Raw genomic sequence first — 13,050 nt, 5'->3', positions numbered from 1 at the left:
AATTGGTGGGGAAACTTTTTCATCAGATTGATTTAACTTTTCTAAGAGATATCAAAATGTGCTAAGATTTAATTTTCCGACAGATGAACGGTCCATAAATTGCCATGCTTCTGGTATACATCTCTTTGGCGAGTTAAGAGAAGCAATAAAACCTTTACATTCGTGATTAATGCAGATTTGAGACCTTTTTGAAAACATTTAGCCCCGCTGGGATTAAAATATAATTAAGGCAGCGTTTCTGAAGAGCACATTCAGATGGAAACTAATTGACTTTTGGGAGAACAGCTTGAGGTGCAGGCCTGATGGAAAGTGCTAGAAATTGCACTGAGAAGAGAGATAAAGACAAAGCCTCTTTCGCCGAAAAAGAGATGAATGTCATGTGGCGCAGACGGGATGACCTCCACACCTCGAACGATGACTTCTCACATCTTATCTCAGTCTCCAAAACAGTTGACTTATTAAACGGTACACTGCTTTTCAGAGAACAACTACCACAGAGTTATTCTTTTACAAAGGGTGAAAAGTGCAGTTGCAAAAATGATCTAAAAACAAAGAGGTGAGAATATCCCTAAAACCAAGCTCTCGGCAGAATAACGTTTGGTCATTAATATGCAGCGTACATGCTTTGTCATATTCTGCAAAGGCTCTAGGCTACTCCTTTCCCAGACGGAGAATAGAGAAACACGGATGTTTCCTTTTCCTGCTCCAAGTGAAAGGTGGAGGAGCGTGCTGGTAGGGTGTGACCCTGACATCCCACGAGCTCGTGCCCACAGTACCAGGCTCTTGGCAGAGTGGAGTTTGGTCCTCAGCTGCTCCCTCTCGGCCTCCAGAGACGCCTCTCTGCTGCGGCTGCCCCGCGCCCAGCTCAGCTGCTCCTGCTGGAGCGTCTGCTCCTGGGCCAGCTCTGCCCGAAGGGCCTGGTTGGCATCCGCCTGCTCCTTCAGCTGCCCGACAGGACAGACAGACAGAGAGAGAAGAAGATGCAATCACTCACCGCGGTCATACAAAGTTGCCGGGAGGCCAGAGGGGTCACCAAACTTGTCTGAAACTAAATGTTATTTTTCCGTCTGATTTGACAAATGTTCATGAACTAAGGTTTCTGACTGACTTTTGCTCAATAATTGAGATTTCAAAGAGGTAAAAGTATTTGTGCCAAAATAAATCAAGCAACGAACAAAATACAAAACTACAGAAATATAGTTAGACTTTTACTTTCTGAACTTGTGTCATGCACCAGAGGCCAACTTCATCACCCTCCTTTTGGATATTGTATAGCCAAACCATTGTGTGCAAATGAGTAATATACTTTACACCAGTTCCATCCAGGCTTTGTGTGCTGTAAAGAGAAGATGTGCAGAGGCTTTGTGGAGGTTGTGTGTGTGTCTGGTACCTGAAGCTGCAGGCTGTCCTGTGCTTCTCTGCTGCGTCCCAGATCCACCTCCAGCCTGAGGACCTCCTCGCGCTGCCTCGTGCCCTCCTGATGAGCCTCGAGCAGGGCCTGCTTTTGCTCAGCCACCTCCCCCTCCAGACGCTCCACCTGACTCCTGAAGGAGACACCACAGACAGAAGCACACTGCTTAGCTGCTCTCAGTGGCTGACAAGTCTACTTCCAGAGAGCCAGAGATGGAGGAAGAGACCTGAAATGCTTGATTATAGATAGAATACCCTAAACACAGGATATAGAAGAGTGAGTCATAGGTATAGGTTACAGGATAAAGGCATAACACATAAGAGCAGGAGCTGCATGTGTTTGAGCACTGATATCAGCAGTTTAAGCAATGGGCAGTAATGTAACTCATGCTCTTTGTTCCAGACACACACACACACACACACACACACACACACACACACACACACACACACACACACACACACACACACACACACACACACACACACACACACACACACACACAGACACAGAAAAAAGCAACTCTCCTTTGCCTCATAAATCAAAGGGAATTAAACATTTCTCTGACAGTGGTGTGGGCGGAATGGTGTTTAATTTGCTATAATTTGGCAAAGGCTGGGCAAAGGCTTTAATTTGCCCAGGCAGGCTTTAACTTTTAATGAGATGGACGTGTGTGTGTGTGTGAGTGTGTGTGTGTAGGTTTCTGCTGGGTTGGGCATATCGGGGGCAGGCAGTCACAGCTGGAGCGTGAATGATGGGGCAGGCAGGAAGGCGACTGGGCGGCCAGGGTAGCTCGGCCTCCGTCTGGGAGGTGGCCGCAGCCTGTTTAACGCCAGGAGAAGCAGCTAATCGAATATCCAGCGAGTTCAGTGGCTCTGTTGAAACATTAACTCTCCTGACCACAGTGGCGTGTGAAGCCGCTCGGTTGGGCTACTCACTCACACACACGCACAAGGTCAAGTCGGGGGGAGTGACTATGCTGCCAGCAGGACAGCGACCTACTCCCCAAAGAGTGTGTGAAAGACATAGTGAGAGTGAGAGAAAGAGAGAGAGAGGGAGAGAGGGCACCCGTCAGCAAAAAAAGTGCTCCGCTACTGTTAGCTGCTGTGTCACTCCCAGACTGTGGCCATGGTGTGTGAGGGGGGAAAAAAAGACCCTGAAGCCCTTCAATGCACACCTCCTCTCTCCCTCTCTCATTCTCTCTCTCCAACTCTCTCAGCCACTGTCTCTCTCCCATCGACGAGCTGGCCGCAGTAACAGCTAATCGATCACTCGTGAAATCCCCCTGCACACCCTTGCCAGGATGATCAATAACCCTGGCAATTAGAATCCCCTATCTGCATGGCAGCGGGGACCTCGGGGTGGCTCGCCGGCCCACAAACACCCAATTTAGTCTTCAGCCTATCACTTAATTACTAAATCCCCCCTAATGTGTATTGGCAACCGGAGGGCGCGTTTTACTGCTGCAGGACGGCTCAGTGAGCAGGAGACCTTTGGCAAGGTGCTGCTTAAGACGCTCCGATTCCCGCCTGCGCCGGCGCTTTAAACATCTGATTTCACACGGGGGGCCCCGACCCCGAATGATCCGCAACATCGAGCAGCCCACGCACATGCATGCCAGAGAGAGAGAGAGAGAGAGAGAGAGAGAGAGAGGAATGGAGGAAGGTGCAGGGCGCAGAGCGGAGTATGAGTGAGTAAGAGAGAGGGGGAGGGGGGCACAGACACATCGAGGGTCAGCTGAACAGCTGTAGGAAATTCAGCAACCTGTGTGTGTGTGCGTGCGTATTGTTTGAGTGCAAGGTTCAAACACTTCAAAGAGATACTTCTCTGTGACTCCTAACCCTAGGCCTCACAGGAGTGTAAGACTTGGCATGAGAACAATGAAGAGGGAGACTGAATGAGGTGTCTGTTGAAAGGTTCAGCTTCCTCTAAGGGAGAGAGGGTGCAACGCAGTCCAACTAGTTTTACATTCTGAGCCACTTGTAACTGGCCTCTTCAATTATGATGAGAGAAAAGATGAATGTAATTTACATTGAATTATTACAGCCCTGACATATACTATGTTACCGGTTGGCCAAGGAGAGATGGGTGGACAGAAGCCATTAACTGTAGACAGCTAGATAAACATGAGGAATATCTTCAGATCAACAGAAAGATACTCAGATGGAAAGGCAGAGATGAATAGATAGACAGGTAGACATGCTGACAGATGAACAGATAGTTAACTGGATATATAGCCAGACAGAGAGAGAGAGAAAGAAAGAAAGAAAGAAAGAAAGAGAGAGAGAGAGAAAGAGATAGAACGAGAGAGAGAAAGAAAGAGAATGAGCAGAATGAAATAGAGGCAGGGAATGTGTTGACTGTAGGCTACCTGCTGGAGAGGAGTTCAGCCTCTGTACTGTCCAGCCGCTCCTTGAGTCTGCGTAGCTCGGCCTGCTGCCTCCGCTGGGCCTGCTCTGCCCGCACCACTTCTGCCACCCGCTCTGCCAGCTGCTCCTGGGCACGCTGCTGCCCACCTTCCAGCAGAACCCCCTTCTCCTGCTCACGGGCCAGCTCCTGGGCTGCAGAACACATATTCAAACAGACAGACATTACACACATACATATGTTTATGTTTATCAGATGTGCCATGACATAGTGACAATGACAGATAAAACATAGAATCTATGAGGCTGCATTTCATTACAAGCAAATGCTTTCATGTGCTAGGATATTTTTGTGTGTGTATGTCAAGGCATCAAGTCTGAGGTAAACTGCACCAAACTACAGCCCTCTGTTTAGAAACCCTTGTGGGCTTTTAAATATTCCTGTTTGAGATCTTTTAATTTAACCGAGCAGAAAACAGCATCCGAAGGCACATTTCAGGGAAATCAGAATCAGCACATTCTTAAATGGCTTTGGGGTCCTGGCTGAAAGCCTCTATTAACCCCCATCCCCAGTTGGATCGCCCGCCTCTCCCAGCTCTTCAGCCCACATGGCTGGCCTCTGCACCGCTCCGAGGGGTGGCTGCTGAACGGACACGAGCGCTATGCTAATGGGATGCTAAAAAAAAAAAGTTAATATGCCCCATCCGGCCGAAATTATAGCCTCTGTGCCTCTTTCCCCACTTGAATGTCTTTTAGACTGAGTCGGACTTGGTGCACCCTGAGTAAATGTGTGTGTGTGTGTGTATGTGTGCTGTGTGTGTGAGTGTGTGTGAGTGAGTGAGTGAGTGAGTAGGGAGAGAGAGAGAGAGAGAGAGAGAGAGAGAGAGAGAAGAGAGAGAGAGAGAGACTGAGAGACGTGTGCCCTCAGGCTGTGAATTGATGGGCTGTTTCATTCCGGGCGAGCCACGGAGACCGAGGGAGCCGCACGCAAACAGGTGACCATCTCACACGGCTTATTAAAGCCAGCCCTGGAGGCCCTGCCGCCTCCGAGGCCTCTGGTCTATCTCAAACACACACACACACACACACACTCTCTCTTTCTCTCTCTTTCCCGTCTCTGCTGCCCACTTTTAATTGTTTTTCACCTCATCTAATGTTGAGAGAGGGAGAGAAAGAGCGAAACAGAGTGCCAAAAGACAAAGGCAGCCACTCAAATCACTGTCTGAGGGCTTCAAAGAGTGCCTGAATCTCAGCTGGCTGTCCAACACTCCTGACAAGCCTGTGCTTTAATGTGTATACTAAGACTCCTCACACTGCCAGGCTTATAGACTTTACATTTAACCCTTTGCTTTCATTTCCCTCAAACTAATACTGTGCTGCATTTGGTGTAATTATGGCTTCTTTAGACTATTTCCTAAGCTCTTGTTTCTAGTCAGCCTCGTGGCCTCTCTATAGCATTCATCCGGTCGGGATTCTTAACATCCATCAACTACAAAGGCTTGAAATGAAAACAGAAGCACATCCATTCCAAGTTCTTTGTTTAACTTCCCAATCATACCTGAAGACGTAAGTCTCCAAACAGGGATCAACATTAACTTTAACAAAGTGGTTGCCAAGCTTGGCATGAGCATAAGCTTCTGGTTGCCAATCCCCACTAAATAGCAGCCATCATTATCGGCCTTTATTCTGACTTGTGAGTGTATGTGTACAACAACAGTGATGAAACCAATTAGTCTTTGAATACAAAAACGGTTTAAGTAGCAGAGTGCAATTAGCATAAAATAATTGATGAGTGTTGAGCAGTACGCATCAGTTTTGACAGGTTGGGATTAGTATCAGGAATCAAATGGTGGTACAGGCTACGTTTTAAAAACAATAGCCTACTAATATTAGCTAGATGCAAAATGCAGATCAGTGTGTCTTAGACGATGTTCAGATATGACTGAGAAATTGATTTTATTTTCTTCAAGAATATCTTAAAAATACAGTGAAAATGTGGTAATGAAATGGTTGTCTCTTGTCTCAATTTGTTTGCCGAGGGCAACATGGCAACAGTTTATGTTGAGCCTTACCTACACCAGGCCAGCTTGGTCCTGGAAATGAACTTGTCTTGTTCTCTTCTCTATCTGATCTGTCTTTTCTTTGTATTCTGGGTATCGGTTCTCTCTCTTCATCTGTTTTAGTTCTGTACCAAATTACTTTAGCTTTACTCTTGAAAGCCTAGACCAGAAATTGAGTGGATACCCGGCCTGCACAAATACTGATCTAAATCTTGGAACATCTCTGACAGAGGGCCTCTGGTAAGTCACCGATGTCTCTGGTGCCGGTGCGGGTGTCCTTGAGCTCATCTCGGATCTGCAGCAGCTCCGTCCTGAGCGCAGCGCACTCGCCGTCCCGCTGCCTCCTCTCTCTGCGGGCTCTCTGCAGTTCGGCCTCCAGGCCCTGGGCAGCGGCTGCCTGCCTCTCCAGCTCCTGGGCCTTCCCCCGCAGCCGCTCACTCGCCTCCCGCAGGTCGGCCTCCGACTGCCTCAGCAGGGCCTCGCGCTTCTGCACCGCCTGCAGGAACCAAGCACAGAACCTGTTCAAACTATGCTGAGTTACTCTCTATCTTAGAACACATCAGCAGGACGTGTGTGGACAAGGCAAAGGTAAGTAACCAGAGAAATGAGGAAGAACTATGAAAGGACTGTGGGCTAATTACACCATGAGCACTGCAATCACACACAAAAGGCTCATTTGGTGTCAATATACACCTTAGCCACTAGTCTTATTATGGAAGACAGGTACAGAGAGGTGGAGTGAGTTTAGATGTGGAGCAGGGGTCACCTGGTCTTTCTGGGCGCACTCCTTCTGTGCGGCCAGGAGCTGCTCCTCCAGCCTGACTGCTCTCTGCTGGAGAGCACTCACCTCCACCTGCCTCCTCTGCTCCCCAGTCTGCAGCTCCTCTCTCAGCTGGCAAACCTGCTCGTGCAGACGCAGCACCTCTATACACACATAACACACACACACAGAGTTACAGATACATGCACAAACGCACAGGTGTATATCCATTTGAGCAGAAAACACACTCAAACACAACACACATAATTATGCAAACAGCCCAGGGGGCGTTGATATTCAATGACTTGCTGTACTGAAGTACATAGAACCCAATACACACGAAGGCACACACACACACACGCGAGGGCAGCTCGTGGTGGCGCTGGCCCATCTCACCTGCCGTGCTGTCGTCTCTGAGCTGGGCCAGTCTGCGACCCTCCTCTCTCAGCTGCTGCAGCTCCGCCTGGTATACACTCAGCTCCTGAGACGCTTGGCCACACTTCTCTATGGCCTGTGCCAGTGCCTGGTCACACACACACACACACACACACACCTGTCACACATCTGTGGTTGTGCCTTAAGGGAGGAGCATGGCCGCCTCAGGCACAGTGGAGGCACACCTAAGGGAGCAAAGCTGCCACAAACCCTGTCTTCCACCCCCTCCGCTTCTGCCTGTGCCTTCCTGGCCCTCAGGCTACCCCCCCCCCCCCCCCCCCCCCACACACCTGCCCTTACCCTTCACCGGGCGTCTCCACACACTCATTGGGCCTGTGCATATGCATGAGTGTATGGAGGAAATGTCCTGGACGCAGACACAGCAGCTCTCTGACAGGTGTCACATCCGATCTGCCGGTGGCCGCCTCAGACGCGTTAACCATTCAATTAAGCCGCCCACGGCACCGAGCCAGGGCCACTGACAGCCCCTGCATTACCATGGAGACTGAGACTCTGTGTGTGTGCGCGAGTGCGTTGGTGTGTTTGCAGGTCAACTGCTGACAGGTCAGGCGGTGTGTCATCACCCAGAATGTTCGGCACCACACTTTTTTCAGAGAGAATGGAGAAAGAACACAGAAAGCGTGAGAGTGTGACTGTGTGACTGTGTGTGTGTGTGTGTGTGTGTGTGTGTGTGTGTGTGGACGTGTCATCCAAAACTACTAGATTTCCCACCATTTCCTCACGGTGTCAACCGAACAGGTCACACAGCCTTACAGCTTAAACACGAATGTGTGTTTGAGTTTGGGTGTCTGTATTTGTGAGTGTATGTAAGTGTGTGTAAACATCACCCACATCAACAACAGCAACATGAGGAAATAATGTCCCTCAAACCCCTCTGAGAACAGGGACCTTTACGCCGCTCTTTCTCTGTGCCCCTTTCATTTCGGCCCATTAAAATAACGAGGTGTCACCCAGGCGGACGTCCAGGCCGCTCACCACGCCAACAACCGTCACGACAAATCTATATTTCATGGCCACTTACCGATGTATAAATAGCCAAACGAGCCGCCCTAACCATCTATAAAATGCCCGCTAAAAGGTTGCTGGGGAGATGGAGGCCGGTGTCTGTGCGGGCAGAGGGGCCATCAATCTGGGGCCTGAGTTGAGAGGCGAAGGAAGGAACGAGGAGAGCAGAGCCGGTCCGGCCCTGTAAATCACGTCGCCGTTGCCGTGGCGCTGAGAGCGACGTTGGGAGCGGCCGGGGCTGACATTCTCGATGTTGGACGGGAGCCCTGATGGATCGCCCCGACGCACTCCATTAAAAGGCGAGGCGGCCGCCCCACGCACTGACATAACAAACAATTAGTCAAAGTGGGAGGTTATGCATCTCTGAGAGGCACCTCTCTATCCACAGCCAGGCCCGCCTCAGGTCAGGCCATGTGTGTGAGAGGGAGATGGCAGGGAGGGAGATGACAGCTTATTTAAATGCATCAATCCAACTTACATGGCACCTAACTGATGGGGGTCAACTATCATGGCAATCACGACACTAACCGCAGGTTGCCCACCCAATCAGAGCATCAACTCAAGGACATTTACACGTCTCCATTTTGCATTTCTCAGACTATATCCTAGTTATACAAGACAATCTCTTTCACTGTGGAACCTGCTTTGATGTCATAGTATTTGTTTGTGTATGGTGAAATATGTAAGTACAGCTGCCCAAACAGACTGAGGCTTCCTGTAGGCTAGATGCTGTGGATTCAGGCTAGTGCCAGTTTGAGAGAGCAAATCAATACACTAACAACCTAACACCAAATGCAAAAGGCATTGTGTGCTCAACTAAAATCCAGTTCATGCTTTGTGAGAGTTGACTTTGAAGTTCTTGAACTTCCACAAACTTAGCTCTTTGACGGCCACAGCACACCCAACAATGGCCATTTGATGTTCACTGATTGCAGCTGCTGTTCAACTGCATGTTTGTCCTCCATTAGAGGTTGTTACAGATCATTCAGTAGACTCCATGATGGCAGATGGTAACTCTGTAGCAGTGACTGATTGTTTGCGAGAGGGTAACCCATTCACACCCACCTCCTCCAGATCCTGCATGCGCCTCAGCTGGTGATCGTAGTCTGTGTCGGGGTGTGTGTGAGTGGCTCTGTACACGGACAAATCAGCCTGGACTTTCACCACAGCCTCCTCCTGCTCTTCAACCTGGTGCACACACAAACCACACACATGCACACAAAATACACACAAACAGTCAAACTCAACAGCATCATCAGTTAGAATCCATCCTCCCTCTTCACAGGCACAACTCCAATTGTGGAAAACTCTATGAAACATCTTTTCCTGCTGTAGTAGTGTGTGTGTCTGCATATCTGTTGATCTTAATATATCTAAAGAATAGTTTAGAAACATAAACCTTGACGACCTCTCCCAACCAGACAGGATCATTTTTCCCTGCGGTAAATATCAAATATTCAGCAATAGGGTGCTGGGTTATGAGTGCAGGTCCAAACAAGCAAACAAGCATTTGTCTTTGTTTTCCAGCGTTGTAAGTTATTTATCGGCAGTGCTTGCTTTCTAAAGACAAACTTTACTTGGTGTCTGAGAAGACCTTCAGGAAGCCTTGTAAAGGGAGTGAGGTGTTCTTGGAGAGGATGAAGACAAAGTGATGCAGTAAAATCAGGCGGCACTGATGAGGCAGGCCAGCATGTATCAGCGTCACCATGATCGGCTTGTTAAACCCAATCACTTCTCTGTCTGTGTCTAACCCACTCTCTTTTTAGCACCTTCTGGCTTCTTTCTCTGTAGACAGGGAAAGAACTATAAAGACGTTTGCTGGAATATCGGGCAATCCACACACACGCGCGCACACGCACACTGATTTGACAGCACAGCGGGTTGTGGCTGGACAGGACCACTTAAAGAGGTGCACACACACTAGGGGGGTGTAGATGACGGCTGAGGGAGACAGACGGAAAACCAGGCTAGGTGTAGTGGGCTCTGAGGGTCTGCATGAGGACAGAGGAATCAATAGAGTGTGTGTGTGTGTGTGTGTGCTTTGTATGTGTATGTGTGTGTGTGTGTTTTGTATGTGTATGTGCATGTGTATGTGCATGTGTGTTCCTGATTGAGGGCTGTGTGTCACTAATGGAGTGCTGTGTACAGGAGGAGAAGCAGATGGGGACTCAGGTGCTGGAGGTGAATGGGGAGATGAGAAGAGACAGACAGACAGCCAGAAAGAAAGAAGGAGATAAAGAGAGGGAGAGAGAGAGAGAGAGAGAGTGACCGAAGGGATGAGTGTGCAGGCCAGTGGTGGGCTGACACCTCATCTGGGCTCTCTCAGAAGGAGGCGGCTGTGCCACTGAGCTGTAAGCAAGCACCGCTGTTTCAGCGTGACACCGCTCTCACAGCATGCTTTTCCACTTTAGCTCTTTCGTGCACCAAGCTGTTGCCCTCCCCCGGTTGGATTGCCACCACACACACACACACACACACACACACACACACACACACACACACACACACACACACACACACACACACACACACACACACACACACACACACACACACACACACACACACACACACACACACACACACACACACACTTCCAAACAACTTCGTCCTTGCACAAACACCCATCCTTCCATCTAAACAGCTAGCTATTGTAATCCAGACCCACCGTGCCAAACAGAGAAACCCCATATCCCTAATCGCTGGCAGGCATCGATTCCCTCTCTCTCCCTCCTTCTCCCCCTGCCCCCACTCCTCCTCAGATCTCCACACACCTGTGAGTGTCTGCAGGGTGGGTTTGAGAGTGCTGATGCCGATCAATGGCCCGTAGATCAATAGAGATCACTGAAAACACTCAGTGTGCTATGAGCCCTACAAACTGGCTCTGGTGCAGAGCAGTGTAGGTGCATCCACACAACACCAGAGGCCAGGTAAACCCGACACCTACCTCCCATTGGGGTCAGCGATGACATGGAAATGCACAGGCAGCCATAACAAAGGACACATGAGCAGCAGATATACAGAAAAGCGGCACTGTGTTTAAGTGCAGAAGTCGCGTTATATACAGTATAGAAAACAAGCTTATAGAAAACAGATTCCTGACAAGAGAATGGTATTAACTGTAATGTGAATATAATGCGGTGTGCAAAACAGGAGGTGACCTATAGGGTTGGTGAAGAGAGATATGATAATTATATGAATGTATATTTGGTCACATTAGTTTTCAAAATCACAACACCAGGACTGAAAACTATGAAACCATTTTGCTTCCCATCCACATTGACTGTGCGAGTCACATGCAAGTCGCATCTCACGGATCTGGAATGGGCCCGTGCGGACGGACTGACCTGCCTGCGCAGAGCTGCACTGCTGTGGCGGAGCGTGGTGATGACCATCTCGCACTCCTGCGCGTGTTGGCGGCTGTGCTGCAGCTGTTGCTGCGTGTGGCGCAGGCTCTGGCTCAGGGCGCTCAGTGCGTCGTCGCCGCTCTCCAGCTGCGCGCTCTGGGCCTTCAAGTCGCCCTGCAGCGCCACTGCCTGTGCTCGCAGACGCAGGACCTCTTCCTCGCCCTCGGCTATCTGTGGCGAGACACACGCAGACATGCATGACTGCACGCTACAAGGCAAATACATTCTGGAGCACCTGCCTTACACATACAGGCACATTTTATGTATTCCCTATTTTGAGCAGTATGTAACCTGAGTGAAAGGGTTAGGGTTATGTATACCAATGTATTGTAATGGCCCTTAGTCTTGTACACTTGTTTTGTACACTTGACAGTCTCAAGCAAGTTCATGACCTTCAGAGTATTAAGGAAACGTCTCCATTTAATCGAATACAGAGCAAACATAGACGTTTTTCTCTCTCGCGCTGAATATCAACATGCTGCGCGCCACGTTTCCTAGAAAAGTAGAGTGGGCGGTGGGACTGAGGTGGTTTGGCGGCTAACCTGTGCCCTGGCCTCCTTCAGGTCTTCTTCTCTGGCCTGCAGGCTGCTCTCCAGCTGGGCGATCTTGTTCAGACAGGCCTGGTACTTATACTTGTGGAGCTCCAGGGAGTCGGAGAGGGGCTGCAGCCTGACCTCCGCATCGGCCGCCAGGGCCTGGGCCTCCAGCAGGCCTGCCCTGAGCCGCGTCTGCTCGACATCCTGGGAGCGCAGCTGGGCCTCCTTCTGAGAGCTCTGTCAACACAGTGGGCACAGTCAGGGGCTGACACAGACTCAGAGGAGGTAAGTTCAACAACACCACCACACAAACTCTCATTCAGGCATGAAAAACATGGCTTGGCCAAAGATGTTGATGTTTTTACTTCATCTCCTTCGCCTCCTCTCTCAGTGCTCTATATATGTTTTCCTGCATGCCTGAGTGCTCTCTCACATCACCTGTCTGTTTCTCACCTTAAAATTACCTCTTGGGGTTCCCATGTGTTTTTTCCAGTTACACGTGCCAATATTGGTTGATCTCAAATGTGTCCCATTTGCATTTTGGGCGCGTCTCACCTGCTCCTCCGTGTCCCGGAGCTGTCTCTGTGCCGTCTCCAGGTCCTCGCGGAGGCGCTCGGCGGCAGCGCGCTGCTGCTGCAGGCGGGTGTGGGCCTCCTGCTGCTCCCGTTCCTGCTGGGCCTGTGCCGCTGCCTCCCTCTGCTGCAGCTCACACAGCGCCTCCTGCTGGCTCTCACGCTGCACAGCACCCCAGGGGGACACAACGTTACTGAGGTTCTGTGTGTACGTCTGGCACACAAACATTACAGAGGTTCGAAATGCATGCAAACATCTGGCTGAAAAACAGCTGTTTTACCCTGTTGTTCTGTTGGTGCAAAGGCGGGAAGATGGTTCTAACAACAGACAGGGTCATGGGTTCTACTCCTACAGTAAACATACTGATAATCTGATTATAGTGTGTTAGCATATTTATAGTGTTTACTGCATGAAAACTGCTTTGGAAAAGCAAAATGACACAGGAACGCAAATCTATAAATCTAAGAACATGCACA

At 49.7% G+C, this 13,050-nt stretch overlaps 1 protein-coding gene across 2 annotated transcripts in view; it reads right to left on the bottom strand.

Moving 5' to 3' along the window:
• Positions 1-13,050, bottom strand: part of LOC105888976 (polyamine-modulated factor 1-binding protein 1) — a 141,953-nt gene that overhangs the window by 12,229 nt on the left and 116,674 nt on the right. For both annotated transcript variants that reach the window (XM_031569522.1, XM_031569523.2), the window contains exons 19-28: positions 12,557-12,736; positions 12,008-12,238; positions 11,406-11,636; positions 9,124-9,246; positions 6,994-7,120; positions 6,604-6,761; positions 6,087-6,333; positions 3,783-3,972; positions 1,391-1,544; positions 777-944 (exon numbers count right to left, since the gene is read on the bottom strand). In XM_031569522.1, coding sequence (XP_031425382.1) covers positions 777-944; positions 1,391-1,544; positions 3,783-3,972; positions 6,087-6,333; positions 6,604-6,761; positions 6,994-7,120; positions 9,124-9,246; positions 11,406-11,636; positions 12,008-12,238; positions 12,557-12,736 — 1,809 coding nt within the window. The remainder of the gene's footprint in view (positions 1-776; positions 945-1,390; positions 1,545-3,782; positions 3,973-6,086; positions 6,334-6,603; positions 6,762-6,993; positions 7,121-9,123; positions 9,247-11,405; positions 11,637-12,007; positions 12,239-12,556; positions 12,737-13,050) is intronic.

This window comes from Clupea harengus, chromosome 6 (genome assembly GCF_900700415.2).
Source record: "Clupea harengus chromosome 6, Ch_v2.0.2, whole genome shotgun sequence".
Taxonomy (NCBI): Eukaryota; Metazoa; Chordata; class Actinopteri; order Clupeiformes; family Clupeidae; genus Clupea; species Clupea harengus.
Note: the sequence above shows the minus strand (reverse complement) of the source record. Positions and strands in the feature narration are given on the sequence as shown.